Genomic DNA, 18,929 nt, shown 5'->3' with positions numbered 1-18,929 from the left:
TTTCTGAACCAGTTGCCTAGTTCATCGACGGCGGCTTGAAGCACTTTAATTTCCTGCTCAAGGTTGAGCGGTTCAATAGAGCGGAGCCAAAGTAGAGTGCCGTATCGTCAGCGTACTGAGCGAGCTGGACACTCGGAAACTTGGGAATGTCGCTCGTGAAGAGCGAGAAAAGAGTGGGAGAGAGGACTGAACCCTGTGGCACGCCAGATCTGATGGGTCTGGGTGAGGATAGGGTGCCCTCTACTCGATATCGGAAGGAGCGATCAGTAAGGTAGGCTCGTATGATGCGCACGAGCCTGTCTGGCACTCCCAGTTGATACAGCTTGAATACTAAGCCGTTGTGCCATACCTTGTCGAATGCCTTCGCGACATCGAAAAACACGGCTGCCGTGGTAGCGTGAAGTTAAAGCCGTACGAGAATGTACTCGGTGAGTCGGTGAGCCTGCTGGGGACACGAGTGAGCGGTTCTGAATCCGAACTGTATGTCGGGTATCAGGTTGAGCTCCGCGATGTAATGATTAAGACGCGCGAGAATTAATCTTTCGTAAAGTTTCCCGATCGAGTTAATTAAGCTAATAGGCCTATAGCTACTCGGATTAGCTTTAGATTTATTGGGTTTTGGGATACCGATAACAATGGAATCCTTCCATTGTTCGGGGAACGCGCTATTAGACAATAGAATATTAAAAATGGTTACCAATAAAGTAATAAGAGTCGAGGGTAGGATTTTAAGAACCCTATTGTTTATAGTGTCGGACCCGGGGCCTTCTTGGAGTGAAGCTCCTTAATGATTAGCTTCACCTCTTCGTAAGAGGTGGGTTTTATTACATCGCCTGAAGGGCTCAGAGCGGAGCGACGTTCAACTTCACGATCAACTTCGTCAACGTGTGTCGGGTCGGCTGCTGCATTTGGAGAGCACTGACTCTCGAGACTATCGGCGAGGCATTCAGCCTTCTAATCGTCATCGAGCGCCGGCTGCAGTCCCGGTCTGTCCAAAGGAGGCATGACAGTGGACGGCTCCTGTTCGAACGCGCGAGGCGGCTTCCGGAAAGCCACATGTGATGGCTTAAGGTTGCCGAGCGGTCCCAACGTTCGCCGCGGAGTTCCGCGATACGTTCCCGTACCACCCGCTGTAGGAAGCGGAGGTGGCGCCTATTCTCGACCGACGGATACCTATCGTAAAGTCTAGTGGCTCTGTGCTTCTGTGTGAGTAAGTTCCTGACCTCTGGAGGCAGATTTAGGCGATGCAGTTGCATCGTCGGAACCTGCCTGGAGCAGGCCTTGATCCTATTCTGTATATGTGACGTCACATGAGAGATAGCACTGTGAGGCGTGTCGACCGAGTCGATGACGTCCGGTATAAGGTCAAGGTCGTCGGACTTGATAGACTCGAGATCCTTTTCCGTTGCCAGTCGATCACTGTTTTCGTCGGTGGTTGAAAGTTAACCGGTGGGCCTAGATTTAGGACGACGGGCCGGTGGTCTGACTCTAATTCGTGAAAAACCTCGATTGAATTTACATTGAGCGTTACGTTTTTAAGTAACGCAACGTCTAGAATGTCGGGTGAGGACCGGAGGATCTATAGGTATACAGTGTAGAGACCTTTTAAAATAAATGAGCGTACCGCCCATACGGTGCGATCATTTCTGACTAAGTTGTAATTAGCGATACGCGGATCGCGTATACGTGGTTTTAGAAATGTCTCTTGCACTAAGAATAGGTCGGTCTAATTGATGGCGGGACGCTAGCGGTTGCCGGAGGGGCGCGGGGGCCGCGAGAGTGGCTATAAAAATAGGGGGCGGGCGCTTGGTCAGAGGCGGTACGCGGTCTTTAGCGGGCGCGGGCGCGGGAGTGGGGATAGTCGTGGCCGCGGCTTTCTTGGCGGGCGTGCCATCGAGAGAAGGCGATTCGCGACCGCGCTTCTTTTTACGGATCACGGTGTTGAAGCCGTCCGTGTCCGACGCGACATTCTCCGCTCTCGACGGTAGAGCGGTTTCCGGCTGGGCCGGTGAAGCACTGGAAGCCTGAAGGGCTTCCGTGCGGTTAGGAGTGACCGCGGGGACCTTAGGGGTCGCCTGCGCGTCAAAGTAAGCCTGAAGGACAGACGGGCGGGCTGATCGGGTGATCACCTTTCTCGGTTTGACCGAGACCACGGAACTAACATCGGAGATGTTGCCTAATTCCATTTCGGATTCCCCGTCGGAACCCGAAACGTCAGACGACGAGTTATAGTTTTTGGATTTCGCTTTGATAGTGGCATCCACTGTCTTATTTATTGTCTCAGTCATTAGCGGAGCGATCTTCTCCGAAAATAACCTATGTAAGAGAGCGCTGAAGAAGCCCTCGTCGGGAACCATTGGTGAAGCCATGGTTGTCATATTTGTTAATTAGGTTGAGGCCCGAAACAGGCAGAGGGGGAATATAATAATTAAGTGGACAACTATAGTTTAGTTGTACACTTGTACATTAATAAAATACTATTAATAATAATAAAATATACAAAAATTAAAGGAAATTAATAATAATAATTAAGCCTAAGACTTAGCTTTACTGGATGTAGACTGGCTGGGCCGGAACCCCGATGCACGCTGTGCAGGCCCCCGCGGAGAAGACACACACGGCATGAACTGCAACTCACAAACACACACGATTAGCGTGCAGAATCGCGAAACACAGCACAGGTGCTAACTAACACGATCGTAAAACCGGGTAATTAACACTGATAATGCTTAGCTATGTTCCGCGAAGGAACGTAACAGGTGCGAGACTCAAAGAGTCCCGAACAATAGCGCGCGATAACAACAGCTAGCCCAGGTGGCCTGAGCAGATAGTGCGATAACGCAGGTAATAAAAATATTCGAAGGAGGACAGATAACGCGGCACGTGTGCTCGCGTTGCCTGCCTGAATCGAACTCCCTCATTTTGTGTCACGGCCAAAAGACGAGGACGCTCTGTTATGTCAGTAGATGAGATCAAAAGATCATCAAAGGCTGACTTACAAAGAAGTGCGTCCCATGCTTTTTGACACTTTAAATCGTCTGGAAAATGTTGAATGTTTGCAATATTTAGCCAAGCATTGTTAGCTTCGTTCAAATACACAATCTCTGAGTTACCTGGTACATGATTTACAATTCTAGTAACCAAAGGCTGCGCAACGCCCGAAACTTTGCGAGTACCCAAACCACCAAACCGTATCGGTAAAGAGGCTTGAGACCACGCACGATCTATAAACGTGCAATTCAAAAATATTTTTAAGTGAAATATCAATCACATCAAGCAAATTTGGAAATTTCCATAACGGGCTAGACCTTAAGATGTACGTAAATTTTGGAACAAATAAACAAGACCGAATAATAGTTAAGGCCATATCAGAATTAATTTTCAATAATCTGTCCAAAACGTTATTAAATTTTTTAATGTGATCATTTAAGATCGTTGGAATTGAATCAGGAAATAATGGAGCTCCAAGAAGGTGAAGTGAATTCTTATCCAAAACTTTAATATTGGGGGCCAGAACATTAAATTTATTGTTTATATCAACCCGGTCTGAAATTTGGAAATTTTCGCCGATAAAAAGCTCGCATTTCGAAAAATTTAACTCAAGGCCGATTGAGCTAAAACTTTCTATTACAACTTTCAAATCATCTAAAACAGACTCCACTTCACCACCCAAAGTACCATCATCCAAGTACCAAACATTAAATTTTGATTTTAGTTTTGTTATGGCGGAATGAATGGCAAGGCTAAATATTGCTGGACCAAGAGGGTCGCCTTGCTTGCAACGGAAGACCAAATATTTTTGAATAATAATTTGGATGGCTTACTATAACATTGCCAAATATAATGATACATTGAAGGAATTGAATTTTTAACTTCTCTCAGCAGAGCTCCGATATCAACAGAGTTAATAGCATTTTTCACATCTAATTTTAGAAAGACATCACCAGAGTTCCTCTCCAAAAAAGTTCGCGCAGCGTGGACTGCAGCTTAACAACCACTTTTGCAGCCGAAACCCAAATGAGTTGGAATGAATTTAGTTGATAGTAAAGGAGAAATATGTTTACAACAAATTTTAGAAACAAGGCGTCGAAATGTGCAGCCCACGGCTATAGGACGAATACCACCATCTTTTTTCTTAAGAGCACATATATTCGCACCATATAAAATTTCGATAATTTCGGTATTAACTTTTCCAGAAAGCATGAGATTTACTAAGAGAACAATGGCCTCAAGCAACGCTCTACCCGCATCCCCCGTGGAAGGACATACCAGATCTTTAAGATGCTGGGGTGTCAGCCCATCGGGGCCGCCGGCAAAACCAGTCTAAAAGGACATTATTGCTTTTAGTACATCACCATCATTAGCCCGTAGATTATTATCGGAAAAAGATGGTTCCGGAATAACACAATTAGCATCTGGTGATGGGTGTTTACTTTGTAAAGCCAAAAGTGTTTCATTTGAGTCGGGTGCCAGGATATCATTTGAAAAATAGTATAGATGCACGTCATCACATTTCACGTCACCGTCATTAACTTTCTGTTCTACTTTTCGAAAAAGGTTGAATTTTGAATTTTTGTTACTATTTAAAATATTGCCAAAGATATTTGGGTCAGAACAATTTGATTTTATTTTCTGTGTGAGTGAACTGTGGTCATCTTTTTTTGCATGTAAAGTTGAATATGCGAACATGAACAAATGCTCCCAACTATCTTTTAAATTTTGGTTTACTGTAGATCGAATGACTTTGGTGAGTGCAGTTGCAACAGTAATGCGAGCCCCTTTTGGAATTCGCTTTACTACTGGAACCGAATTCTTTAATTTACCTAATAATGCCGAAAAATTTGTTGTAACATGATATGCGTTATTTGTCGAGGGCAAGGTGCTATGATGTACCTACATCCGAAACTAACGCGGAACTCTGCTTTTTACCGGTATGAATTTTTAAGCCTCTTGCACCTCTAAAATAACGTGTAAGAGCATAGGTCACATTGCACAATATCACTGGCTTGGCTACAAATCATAAGTAGTATTGTAAAAACTAAAAGATTTATTTGGTTTGAATAAATATTATCCTTTAAATTGTTCGATAATAGTAAATTTCAAGTTTTCGATTTCTTATTTCAGACAACTCGTGAGTGATCGTCAGAAGCGGATTTCGTTTTTGAGTTAAAATTATAATAAAAAAGGAAAAGTACAAATAGTTGTTTTATTAGAACATTAATTATTAATATTGTCTTCCATTCCAACATGGATTTTCATGTCTTTTTTTAATGTGAAGTGTTTAAAATAAAAATAAAAGTTTTTGTGGCTATAATCTACTAATTATTATATCCTTAATTTTTGATTGCTTTTAAAATAGCTACCTACCTTTGTGGCATGGAGTAGAGTAAAACACTTGAGGGTACCTATTGATTTATCTGATCCAGAGCCAAATACACAAACCTGGCAATGACCAAGCTTTAGTAGAATTCCAGCGACTGAGAGGTCTTTACCAAAATTCCTGAGACTAAGCAACGTCACTAGCAAAATTCCAGAGAAGTCTTTTTAGTAGAATTTCAGAGACTGAGAGGTCATTTTAGTAGAATTCCATAGACTGAGACGTCTTTTTAGCAGAATTCCAGAGACTGCGAGGTCTTATTCGTAGAATTCCAGAGACTGAGAGGTATTTTTAGCAGAATTCCAGAGACTAAGTGAACTGGTGATATAAGGCAACAGAAATGACTATGTCTGCATCTAGCGTGATAATATGTTGTAGCCTTTATGTTGTTGCGACCTCTTGTAAATTATGTTGATGCACAATTTGAAGTAAGGGGAAATCCAAATACTGAATACGTACAGACATAACTGGCTGAGAAACCATTTGCTCTGTTTTTGTAAAAACAATTTAGGCATAGTTATTTTTTTAGCCAAGTGTAATTCGTCCATAAAAATGAGTCAAATGAGATGAAATCTTTCTACTCCAATTTTTTGGCTTGGATATTTTTACTCACCAAGTATTCTTTAAAGAGAATATTCAATGCATAGGTTTTTCTTTGTTACAATTCTTAATATAATGTGCATAGATTTGACCAGAAGGCTCGACGATGATGGTGTGACGTAACGCGTTGTCGACTAATAAGGTTGGCAAAAAATACATATTGTTAAAAAGTGGTTGCTAATAAATTTTAGAAATAAACGAAAAAAAATACGCTTTACATAATATACCTTTGTTGGCTTGTGGGACTAGAAAACCAATAGAAGTTACCTGTATGAAATCAATGTAAGAATAATTCCCCTTAAAATGATATTAGAAACTATCCACCAGTTGCAGAAAACATAATTTAAATTAATGTTTCATTATATCACATGCCTTCTTTGACTGTCAAAATGAAAAAGAAAGTGACGGGATTATATTTAATTAAACATTAACTTTAAAGATTTTCTGCAACTGGCGGTGAAACAGGTTATAGTTATGGAAACTTTAACTTAAGAGTTTATAAGTCTATCTTCAAATATTATCAGACAGTTACAAAAATATTGATGCCTTAGATTGATGAAATCAAAAACATAACTTGTCAAATACACCAAGTCTTCCTGTTTTACTTTTCCAGCACTATTATTGAGGATACCAGCGCTTGAATACTTCCAAAGTCGACATTGATTAGATGTAAGCCGCTCAGACTTGTAACTATCGAAAGTGCTTCGTAAGCTAACGTACGTAAACAGCAACTGCATAAATAAATTTGCCCTGTACTTTCCCCGGGGCATAAAAAGAATAGGGGAGTCCCAGGACCATGGGTGTCGTAAGAGGCGACTAAGGGCTTTTTAGAAGTGGGAGAGTCACGCAGCCGTCTTTTGACGTCAGCACAATCGGGCCAGACTCGTCCAGGTTAATTACCACACTTGCACAGAATACCGGCCTAAAGTAGCGGCCTAGTGCCGCTATGTTTCGTACAGGTTAGTGTCGAGGACCGGAGGCCATTCCCCCCCCCCCCCCCTCCGTCCCCAACAAAGATTATGAAAGCGGTCCGTAAAGAGATAGTACCCCAGGAGGGTACCGGCTCTACCAGAGTCGAAGAATCCCTCCCCGAGCACCCTAACTCGGGTTGCCCTTCGTATTCTGGGGAGGACAAAAAGGACAAACGAGGCAGTAACACCACGGCACCCCGCTCCACACTCAACGTGGACTTTTGCAATATCAGGGGAATTCACTCCAACTTAAACGCCGTCCACCACCACCTTGAGACGGCGAAGCCGGCCTTGTGTTTCCTTACGGAGACGCAGATATCTCGACCTAGCGATACGTCATATTTAACGTACCCCTGGGTTCAAAATTGAGCACAATTTTTTGCCTCATGCCGGGGTATGTGTGTACGTTAGGGAGGATATCTGCTGTCGCCGTCTCGGCAATTTTGAGGGTAGGGACCTGTCCACTCTCTGGCTCCGCGTAGATTTAGAGGACCGCGTCCGCATCTATGCGTGTGTCTACAGGTCCCATAGTGGTAACGCAGAAACCGATTATCTCATGGGCTGCGTTCAAGCGGCAATTGACGACGTGCTTGCACAGATCCCCTCCGCTGAAATCGTAGTCTTGGGTGATTTCAACGGGCACAGTGCCGAATGGCTTGGATCACGTACCACAGACTACGCAGGGCGATCTGTGCATAATTTTGTATTGGCGTACGTCGCCAACGCGGCTTCCGGATGTGGATAGCAACATGCCGTCCTTATTAGTTCTTCTGCTGACTACACATCCCGATGGTTACCAGGTCATTGTCGACGCCCCTCTCGGAACGTCAGACCATTGCCTGGTCAGGAGAGTAGTGCCTATCTGACGCCCACGTCGCAGACCACCAGCGACCCGCCGCGTTTGGCACTACAAGTCAGCAGATTGGGATAGGATGCGTTCCTTTTTTGCATCCTACCCTTGGAGCAGGGTTTGTTTCCCTTCGGATGATCCTAGTGCCTGCGCCGTTGCAGTAGCCGATGTGATACTACAGGGCATGGATATTTTTATACCAAGCTCTGTAGTACCGATCGGTGGCAGATCACAGCCCTGGTTCAATCGTCAGCGTCAGTTATAGCAGCATCTGACTGCAAAAAACAGGCGTATCGAACTTGGTTTGCGGCGCTGGGCACAAAGGATCCGAACTGCATAGTTGTTAAGAGGAAATACAACCGTGCTTCCAGATTTTTTAAGCGGCAAATCGCCCGTGCAAAGTCAAAACACGTCGTCAAAATCGGCGAGCAGCTTTCCAGTTACCCGACCGGAACACGCAAGTTCTGGTCATTGTCGAAAGCTGCTCTTGGTAACTTTAGCCAGCCGTCCATGCCACCGTTGCACATGGGGAATGACACCCTGGCCCATACGGCAAAAGAGAAAGCCGATCTCCTGTGCGCTCTTTTCGCCTCCAACTCGACTCTTGACGACAACGGAAAAACACCGCCGACCCTCCCGCGGTGCCAGAGCTCTATGCCTGAAGTACAGTTCAGACAGAAAACTGTTAGGCGAGCTCTGTTTTCGTTGGACGTCAGGAAGTCGAGCGGGCCGGATGGCCTTTCTCCAATCGTGCTTAGAACGTGTGCAGCTGAGTTGACGCCGGTGCTAACGCGTTTATTCCGGCACTCTTATTCCAAAGGCGTAGTCCCTGACTCATGGAAGTCAGCCCTTGTCCATCCGATCCAAAAAAAAGGAGACAGTTCGGATCCGGCAAACTACAGGCCTATTGCTATTACCTCCCTGCTCTCCAAAATTATGTAGAGCATAATAAGCCGTCAGCTCTTGGTATACCTAGAGGGTCACCAGATGATCAACGACCGACAATACGGCTTTTGCCATGGTCGGTCGGCAGGTGATCTTCTGGTATACCTAACACATAGATGGGCTGCGGCTATTGAAAGCAAGGTGGAAGGCCTGGCAGTTAGCCTGGATATAGCGAAGGCCTTTGATCGTGTATGGCACAAGGCGCTCCTCTCTAAACTTCCATCATTTGGGCTTATCGAGAGCTTGTGCAAGTGGACCTCCAGCTTCCTCACTGGGCGCAGCATACAGGTCGTTGTCGACGGACATTGCTCGAACCCGAAGCCCGTGAATGCTGGAGTGCCCCAAGGCTGTGTGCTATCTCCTACGCTGTTTCTTCTGCATATCAATGATATGTTGGACACCTCCAACATTCATTGCTATGCAGATGACAGCACTGGTGATGCCGTATACACGGGCCATGCACGTCTCTCTCGGGAAATCGTCGACCAGTGCCGGGAGAAACTTGTGTCTTCTATCGAGTCCTCTCTTGAGAAGGTCGCGGAATGGGGTAAATTGAACCTTGTCCAATTTAACCCCCAGAAGACTCAAGTTTGCGCGTTTACCACTAAAAAAACCCCGTTTGTCGCATCACCGCTCTTCGACAACACTTCCCTAAAAGCCTCGCCTAGTATCGGAATACTGGGTCTTCAAATCTCGAGCGATTGCCAATTCCGTGGCCATCCGGAGGGCAAAGCCAAATTGGCTTCAAAGAAACTGGGCGTCATTAATAGAGCACGGCAATACTTCAAGCCGGCCCACATTCTAGCGCTGTACAAAGCGCAGGTCCGGCCACACATGGAGTATTGCTGTCATCTCTGGTCTGGCGCACCCCAGTATCAGCTCGATCCATTTGACCGCGTGCAACGCAGAGCAGCTCGAATTGTCGGGGACCCAGTACTCTGTGAACGGCTGGATCACTTGCCGTTGCGTATAGACGTCACTTCACTGTGTGTCTTCTACCGCATTTATCACGGGGAGTGTTCCGAAGAGATTTATTTTTATTTTCATTATTTATAATATTTAAGTTAGATTACATATCATCCTCACCATCTGGATGTGTGGCGGTCCTCCACAGTGCGGTTTACAAGGAACTTTCTTCCACGTACTCCAAAGCTGTGGAATGAACTTCCTTGTGCGGTGTTTCCGGGACGATACGACATGGGTAAAAAAAAAACGTTGTAATCCCACAAATTTTATAGAGGATTACAAAGTATGCAGTTAGTGTTCCTAGATAATTGGACCGAAATTGCAAAATATTTTGGTTTTCTCTTAATTTATGCACTAAGCACCAATTGTAATCTAACCTCGAGGCTTCTATGTCTGCTAGAAGTGCCTTAGAGTTTTGATGATGATCGGATGATCGGTCAGTCAGTCAGTGAGTCACAAAATTAAGAAACTTTGACTAGTTATAATTCTTATGGGTCGTCTGGTTCAAATTGAATTAAATTTGAAATATAACATAAATATAATATGAATATACTGTGTTTATACAATGAAATGAAATTCTTGCTTAGTAACAGAAAATTCAGGCTTCTAGTATTATCTACAACGACGTTATAGGGGGTCACAAAGGGCCTGAACTGCCTCAAGAAAGGGATGGTACGGCCGTGCCGGTTGTTTATGCTCGAATTGGTATGCAATGCCCCTGCATGGAAAATACTCTTGAACATATCGTAAAGAAGTTAATTGAACTAAGCAATTTTAAGATAACCAATAACTTATCCCTCGTCAATGGCGATTTTGTATTTCTGTTTGAAATATAAACAAATATTAATATTTTCAAATATATTTATTTATTATTTCAGTAATTGGATGATTATAATTATTCATAAAAAATTTCAATAATAACAAAGACATATAACGTTAAAAGAAACTTTATTAACTTATGGTGACCTTTTAGGTCTGCTGAAGAAGAAGCTGCTTAACGTCAGGTGAATTTCTGCTGCTAATGTCATTCTAGATTGAGAAAGAACGAAACGAAGAGGTTGTACAGAATAATTGCTTTTAAATTTGACTCTTAATAAAATGTAGCAAGGGTATGTTTTACTAAATTTGATCGTGTACAACTGATGAGTTGCGAGACTCTTTGCAGCAAACGCATTGCCAGGATATCGAACTTATGTAATTTTATCTCAACGATATGAAACGTTTCAATGACTCCTCCCATTCTTCTCCGATACATTTTGTTCTGTATGTTCATTATTATTTTAACATTGTTAGCATACAGTTTTAGAAACACTTTTGTTGAGAATGATCGTAATATAACTACATTAACACCATTCTTGTACTTTTTTGGTTGTTTTTTTTTTTATTTATTTATTTAATTTATACCTTCACTTGGTAGAATTTGATATCACATCTCTACTGAGAGGCACTACGGTAAGGTCGTGTTGAATACTAAAACACGGATTAATAGGATCTTTGACGTCACCAGCTTCAGAAGTGCAGTTTAATTTATGCTCTGCAGCAACGCTACTGTCATTTACAAGTTTTAATGCTTCAGGTAGATCAGTGGTAAATGCTATAGTCATGTTTGAAATTTCTGTTGTACTGTTCTCCGCTGTAGCTATATTCTCCGTTACATTATTCTCGGCCGCTGATTTGAGTAAGACTGCACACGGAATTGTTGTCATAAATTCTTTACCTGACTTTGTCATTACCGTTATAATACATTTTGTGTTGTCATCGGGATTGTCAACATTAGCATCTTTGACGTCAGCATCGGGTGTAAATGAAGTTGCAATTGAGCACGGAATTGCAATTACATCTGTAGAGTTTTCTGTGTTGATCGATAAAGTGCAGTTTTCCAAATCACCTAATATGGAGTCCACAGGAGGTGCTGTTCCATTTGCTGGTGCTACTGCAACAGGTTGACCTCTATTGTCATAGATAACGGTATGATGATGATGCCCTGTTGATCTAGCCAAATTCCATAACGCTAAGCCAGTGAGAATAGTTCCAATTCCTGCGCCTGCTATTCCAACACCAGCTAAACTACTTCCCGAACGGCCTACTCCACCAAACCCTTTACCGTAATTTGAATAGCCACCAAAATAGCCAGGCATTTGTGGAGCATAGCCACCTTGAGCACCATAGCCTCCGTAATTACCGCCATAATTTGAATATGGTGGAGGTGGACCATGATTGTAGTGAGGATTACCAACATTAGAGTACGGAGGTGGAGCGCCTGCAGAATGCTGATAGTTGTTTTGGGTTCTATATGTATTGGATGGATTAGCTGCTTGGTAAGGTGGTGGAGCTAAATTAGGTCCAGATAACCCAGAACCTTGAGGGTATCCATTACCTGTTCCTGTATTCCCGGATAGACCCGTACCTTGTGGGTATCCATTACCTGTTCCTGCGTTCCCGGAGAGACCTGTTCCCTGAGAGTATCCATTAGCTGTTCCTGATTTTCCGGAGAGGCCATTCGAAGCTGGATACGAGTGTCCCATTTGGTTTGGTGTCCCAGGCTGTGAAGCAGATTGTTGATGCGGAACATTGCTCTTCTGAATATGTTCTTGTTGAATTTGATGCTTTTTGGGTTGTGTATTACCGGAAAGCCCTGTATTACTCGATGGATATGAATGTCGCTGATTGTTTGTATTTGACTGACGAGAAGACTGAGACTTTTGCGGTGTTTTTTCTTGCCATCCGAATAATGATGGCTTTGGTGCCGATGCTTGTGGATTACTGAAGGACGTTGGGGCTGGTTGTGGATTATAATTAGTCTTTCGACTGGAACTCCTCCCTGAACTTCTACTTCTAGACATCTTTTTACAGTCAGTTAATACTATAAGGGCAAGGATGACACCAATCAGTCTTAGCGTAAGCAGCCTCATTTTACGGCTTTAGTAAAACACCTTTGAAAACGTAGCACTTATACTTAAACACACACGTCCAAGGCGATGTTGATCAATAAACTAAGTCACGAACGCTTGACGCAGTATGTTTCTAGAATTAGATCGATCGTCCACTCAACACCCCGCGCCCGCCGTAGTAATTGTGGGGTTCTTACTCACTATACATGACTAATGTGCAAACACGAACTAAACTCGAATGGTAAATGAATGCCAATATATATAAATGCCGTAATATTTAAATGAATCGAATTTTATGCGCATAAAGTTGTATTTCAGAACTATGTGGGGACGTTTAACTCTACATTGCTCGAATTGCATCTAGAATTGTGTCTCTGAAAACAGAATTGGACTCGCCAGACCCTTAAACTTAATTAAATGTTTCAGTATTCTATATATATATATATATATACCAGTAAATAATGAATCTTATATTATAACCAAAATTGCGACGGAAAGATAGAAAGTCATGTTATTGAAAGCATTTTTGAAGTTGCATTTATAAACAAATTATGTTAGTGAAATTTTCTTATATGTGATATTTTTATATTAGCATTGGAATCACTGAATCACCAGTCTGTGCAGGGTAGCCCCACGAATGATAAAATCTTTTATTTAAATTTTTCATTTTATGTCAAATGGTAAGTTTACAAAATAAGAAACATTATCAAATGATCTTAAATAATACATGTTCGTTTTTGAACTGTAAACTTGTTTAGCGGCGTTTATCGCTTTTCTTGTGATGGGTATAAAATTTCTTTTTCTTCTTTTTCTTTAATGTCTTTCGCGTCAGGACACGTGGCCTAATCGTTAATTCGTAAGACAGTCGTTAAAATTATGGATGAATGATTTATATTTCTAACTAATTATAGTTCGGCTATTTCCACTTAATGATCATACAATTGTCGTTGGGCCAGTGGTGGAATCATTGTGATTGCGAAGCCGAAACACCGCGAGGTCGAGAGATCGAACCTGAGCCGAGAAATAATTTTACAGTTTAATTATTTGGTTTTTAAGCTTTGTCATTAGCGAAGACTCTCCCTAAGGCAATAGTTATGCTTGTATTTTTTTGCTACTTATTATTTTTTTAAATTATAATTTTATTTTATTATTTTGTAACTTACTTTAGCTACCATAAACCTATTGTATCAGTCTTATAGTTTGGCGATGACGATGCTGGTAATGAAAGTAATGAAACAATTGTTGAAATTAATTAAAAGTTCATTTTAATATATTTGTAACAGTTCTGAAGTGTTAAATTTATAAATAATTCATAAATTGTAATTTTTGTTTACTATAGCGCAATTAATGAATATTTTATTTAACCACATCAATCAAACTAGTATTTTAATACTGATAAATAAAGCAATTCCTGTGAAATAATTCCTTAACCATTCCAAAATGCACAACGTTAATGTTCAAGTTTTCACTTCTGCCGGCAGTCCCGGAGTGCAACCCGTATTTTTTTCTTTCAGCTAACCTTATGTTGAAAACTGTAAGAAGAAATTATATTAGTGGTAACGACAGGATAATCACGTTATGATATTCTGGCGTAAAGATTTAATTTGATTTTGATACTTTAAAGAACCCATTTAGCAACTGAAAAAAAAACGTTAATGTAATTGATAATTTATCTGGGAATACTAATATTTAATTTTTTTTATAATGGAAATAAATTACGTAGTATTACAACTTTTTCTACTGCTGCGAAAATAAATAGAATGAAAAAAAAATCGGAATAATATATCTACTAAATGAGTGTGAACACATTAGAATTTGTGAGAGACTGTAGTAGTTACATATTTGTTCTACAGCGGATATACCAATTTAAGTAGTTGAATCACAAAGAAGCAGTGAACATTGAACCACAAATTCATAGTGGGTTACAATCACACTGAATTGTTTAATGTATGTGTTATTGTTTACTAGCTACTACCAGCGAAAACGTCCACGTGGATTTCGGCTCTACCTAGAGAACTGTTCAATATTTCTTCACATTCGAAAATTTTTCACTGCCAATCGTCCGGTTTAATTTAGGGACTCCAAATTATAATGGCATTTAGAGCAAGCCGCACTCTTTAAAAACTGACCATAAATCATAATCCAGCGGATTAAGATCGGGACTAGACGACGGCCAGTCTTCAGCTCTGATGAAGTCCGAAACGTTAGTTTCCAACCAAGACTGCGTAGACCGAGCTTTATAACCCGGCGCCGAGTCTTGCTGGAAGGACCATTCTTGGTTATTGAACATGGACTTCACTATCTTCTCAAAAATGGTATCGTGATACACTTTTGCCTATGTTTTGATAACTTTTTCACAAAAGTATGGCTCAGTCACTCCTCATCACTGAAGTCGGATTTCGCCCATGGTCATTTAGTTTGTTAAAATGTTGCTCAATTGTAAAAATTATCTCATTCGTAAGTATACAAAACCTGTTAATAGCCAGGTACACAAACATTTTACTAATACCAAGCGTATGGAGAGTTTTAAAAATTGCATTTGGCGCCATACCTATTCATGTGTAATGCAATCACAGCGATTCGGTTCTCTTTATCACCCCACTCCATTTTAATATCGCAAAACATTGTACAATGTATTGGCGCCAAAATGACAAAACTCAATGAACATGCATATAAAAATGACAGATTCCTAATATTCCAAAGATGTTAAATTCATTACAATTAAAAATTAATTCCGGTCGCAACATTCCCGCCTTTTGTTAAAAATATTACCTACTATCGATCGACGCATCGTAAATATTTGTTAGTTATAAATAGGTAAATTAATGTATTTTATTTTAACTTATGTAACCACCAGCCTAGGTTTAAAAGTACTAAGTGGGTCACGGAGGGGCAGTGTGAAAATTAATGGGCCATGGCAGAACAATATTTGGGAAAAACTGGCTTATACTATTATTACTATCCCCGCAGATTACCAAAGGCAACACAATTAAGGACTGTAGTCCAGTCACCATAAATAAATAAATTTATTTTAAGTAATTTGTTTGTTTTTAATAAATAACTAATAATAATTTTATCTATATATAGGTATGTTTTATTTTAAATAACTATTACATAATATTATTAAGTATTTGTACATATTTGTATTTTTAAATTTTATTTATACGAATTAAGCGTTTTAAAATATTCACTGTAAAGGCTGCTGAAATAGTGTTTAACAATCTTTGTTATATTTTATATGTAATATATTTCTTCTCATTTAAGCGCAAATTTGGTATCTATATCAAAACAAGCAACAGTAAAAACAAATAAGATAAGTTCGCACAGTACGAGTATTAATAATTTCAAAACAATTTTGCAAACGGTACTGTATTTATTTATTTATTTATCAAAGATACAATGTAACATTACAGATTAAATCTAAAGCGTTACAAAGATATTATACTAAAGAAAAAACAAACAATGAAAATTATAAACTAGTTATCTTATTTTATAGAGCTTACAGGCATCAAACTCTCAAATCTTTTCTAACATTCTTTGACCAAACATTCCATCGAGCTGGCAAATAGATCACACTGTGGTGCTACCTCAAGTACAGAGTTTAGAAGACAGATGGCTCGTATTACAGGCGTGTGCTTATGCGCTTGAGTGCGTGCAGGTGGCTGCGCTAATAGTGCGTGTCGCCGCGCGCGTACGTACGAGGTCGGTACAAAGAAACGCAACAAACGTTGTAATAAGTATATGCAGTCCACTCTGCCCCGAATTATTTTGAGAACAAACTTAGTAAGAGCTACGTACCTACGTAACTGCAGTGAATCAAAGCTCAGATGTCCTTGTAAAAAGAGTGTTGGGTACATAAATGGATAGTATCCATATTGCCTCTTATACAAATGTCTAAGGAATTGTTTTTGGACTTGTTCGATCATTACGGACTAGCGCCGTATAAAGGATACGAAGTGCTTGGTTCGTTAAATGATATGCATTACGTAGAACAAATCCAAGCCGTATGTATATGATCGTCTGGGAATGACGTCACTAAGATGTCGACAAATCACCCTAGAAATTTTCGGATCTTACAGAGCTCTATGCCCATGGTTTTTTAAATTGTACAATGTTCTAATATGCCATAGTCAAGCCCAGCGTGGGAAGTCATTGCAAAAGCGAAGACTATTGGAAAGCGCTGGAGTAAAGTAAAACGCTCTAGACTCTCCACGGAGTACTGTGGAGCCTCTGCCCCATCTAGGGGATAAAGAACAATCCGTCAAGTAAGTCACTAGTAAAATAATATTAAAGGCTTTACGAAAAATATCGTCTGAAAAAATTTTATAAATATACGAAATAATTGATGTAACAATTGTGACAAGTTTACTAAACTATGTATTGGTATTAAAGAAAATCGTCCCAATAACTTTTTAATAACCGTTACAAATTCTCACAAGTGTAATAACGGTGGTGTGGCATACTGTGCATGGTGCACCAAAAAAATTGATTAAGCATAGTACCTAATTAGTGTATGTAATATAATAAGTAGCCGTATTTATACAAACCCAGCACCAACAAAGAGGCAGATAACATATCTCAAGAGTACTGAATTTATCTTGATACTTTAATTTATAGATAAAGTACTATAAATTAATTCCTCAACAATTAAAGTTTCAGTTGTGCTCGTTGGCTTATAGTCACAATGATAATCTTTGCGTTGACAATCGTCGGTTTAATCGCGTGTGCTCCCATTGGAAACTGTTACCCAGCGGCTCAAGAGTTGTAAGTTCTCTCGAAAACGCTTTCACTTTTTCTATATTATAATCTTCATCATCTTTTTCTTTGGCTTTATTTGCATTAACTTTAAAATATAATACTTAAGTTTAACCACGTGAAATATTGACAAGTGATATTTACATAAACGTTAAGTGCCTTTTAACATGCATATGGTTGCCGTCTAAACAGTAAGGCACCGTGCCGTGTAAGCTCATGTACACGGTTAACGCCCGGTCGCCCGGCGATGATTCTAATATTCTTCTTCAGTTGGAATTTTCCAGTCCGTACTGTTTCAAATAGTAACTGTATTTTTATATGCGTAACAAGTTACATTTTTATTATAATATTATTTAACCTGGCCTTTGCAGAGCACGTTTTCAGAGGGACAGAAAATGTGTAACACTTGCGTTAATCAAAGAAGTAACTATATGCAACAGTACGGAATGGATAATGCCAACCAAATCATAAGTTACACCATAATAAAGGCATCTCGTTTCCTAGCATCTATAAACTTCCTTAAAAGATGCCTAGACAACAACATCATCCCAGTTTGTGTACGAATTGCGCCAAGATATGATAAAATCAGCTGCGAGCTCCAATGTACTAATCAAATCAAATCAATGTATCGAAAACACTGGCAGCATTTCCACGTAGGATAGCAAGGCTGATCCGTTGACCGAAATAGCTGCCAGCGCTTGGGTTTCCAGTTGCCCTAATGAGGCGTACATAGTACTTTGTAGTTATAAGTTGTTATTAAAATTAATCAAATAGTCCCCCTGAAAACATGCTCTGGAAGTGTCAAAAAACGTCGGTTTCATCAACATTGTTTTGTTTAACAGTGTGGTAAAGTTTTATTCCGAAATAAATTCATTTTCATTTCACTTTTCATATCTTGTACTTTGAGCATAATTCAATGTACCTAATTAGCGTAATTTTACAGAAAATTTGGTATTCTTAATGGATCAATAACGATCATGTAGACAAAACGATAACATATTTTGCATGTCAATTGACTAAACATATTGGATTATTAATAATATAAGGTACATTATTATAACACTAGAAATAAGGGATTGCTTGTAACTAATTCTAGTAGGCTTCATAAGATACATAATAGCTTTAAGGGTAAATGTATACACTTCTACAATAAAGTCCCAGCCACTGTTCAGGCATTGTCTATAAATAAATTTAAATGTTTTATAAAAAAATGGCTCTGTCGTAAATCCTATTACTCCACTGCTGAATATCTAAATGATCGGACCGCCTGGGACTAGATTGTGATTATTTTATAGCAACTGTACAATATTGTATATTTTTATTGAAAAGAGCGCAAAAAAAAAGAATGCTGGGAGAGTTTCTTGCGCCGCTTCTTCTCTCTCAGAGCGCCATTTGTTTCCGAAGCGGTAGTAGTATCTAGTAGTATAAGAAATGACATCAAAAAGAATTCTAAAGGAATCAATTTTGAGAAAATAAATGCCTTTATGCCTTTATGCCTTTATCTTAAGTACAATGTTTCGTGCAAATAAAATATTCCATTTCATTTCAAAAAATTTTGAATAAGTTTGCAAGAA

General features: G+C 40.1%; 4 protein-coding genes across 55 annotated transcripts in view; 2 read left to right on the top strand and 2 right to left on the bottom strand.

Annotated features, from left to right (window-relative positions):
- Positions 1–5,198, top strand: part of LOC126976609 (MAPK-interacting and spindle-stabilizing protein-like) — a 62,292-nt gene extending 57,094 nt beyond the window's left edge. For all 49 annotated transcript variants that reach the window (XM_050825033.1, XM_050825042.1, XM_050825055.1 and 46 more), the window contains one exon: positions 5,125–5,198. The gene's annotated coding sequence lies outside the window, so the exon portion shown is untranslated. The remainder of the gene's footprint in view (positions 1–5,124) is intronic.
- LOC126976639 (uncharacterized) overlaps positions 1–18,929 on the bottom strand; it is a 103,587-nt gene that overhangs the window by 28,993 nt on the left and 55,665 nt on the right. The gene's annotated exons all lie outside the window — the stretch shown is intronic.
- Positions 10,553–12,766, bottom strand: LOC126976600 (period circadian protein-like). The gene has a single exon (XM_050825010.1). It carries the CDS (start codon positions 12,619–12,621, stop codon positions 11,116–11,118), a length of 1,506 nt encoding a protein of 501 aa, XP_050680967.1. The 5' UTR covers positions 12,622–12,766; the 3' UTR covers positions 10,553–11,115.
- LOC126976632 (uncharacterized) overlaps positions 17,234–18,929 on the top strand; it is a 35,089-nt gene continuing 33,393 nt past the window's right edge. For 2 of the 4 annotated variants that reach the window (XM_050825114.1, XM_050825113.1), the window contains exon 1: positions 17,242–17,364. In XM_050825114.1, the coding sequence (XP_050681071.1) occupies positions 17,285–17,364 (80 nt within the window). In that variant the 5' untranslated portion in view covers positions 17,242–17,284. Of the gene's footprint in view, positions 17,365–18,929 lie in introns of all 4 variants that reach the window. The other 2 variants (XM_050825116.1, XM_050825115.1) reach the window with 2 other exon arrangements.

The sequence above is a fragment of the Leptidea sinapis genome, chromosome 41 (genome assembly GCF_905404315.1).
Source record: "Leptidea sinapis chromosome 41, ilLepSina1.1, whole genome shotgun sequence".
In the NCBI taxonomy this organism is placed as follows: Eukaryota; Metazoa; Arthropoda; class Insecta; order Lepidoptera; family Pieridae; genus Leptidea; species Leptidea sinapis.
This window is presented reverse-complemented; position numbering and strand designations above follow the sequence as displayed.

Excerpts from the sequence above, each read along its gene's own strand:
- LOC126976600 (XM_050825010.1), bottom strand. The coding sequence starts at position 12,621 with ATGAGGCTGCTTACGCTAAGACTGATTGGTGTCATCCTTGCCCTTATA.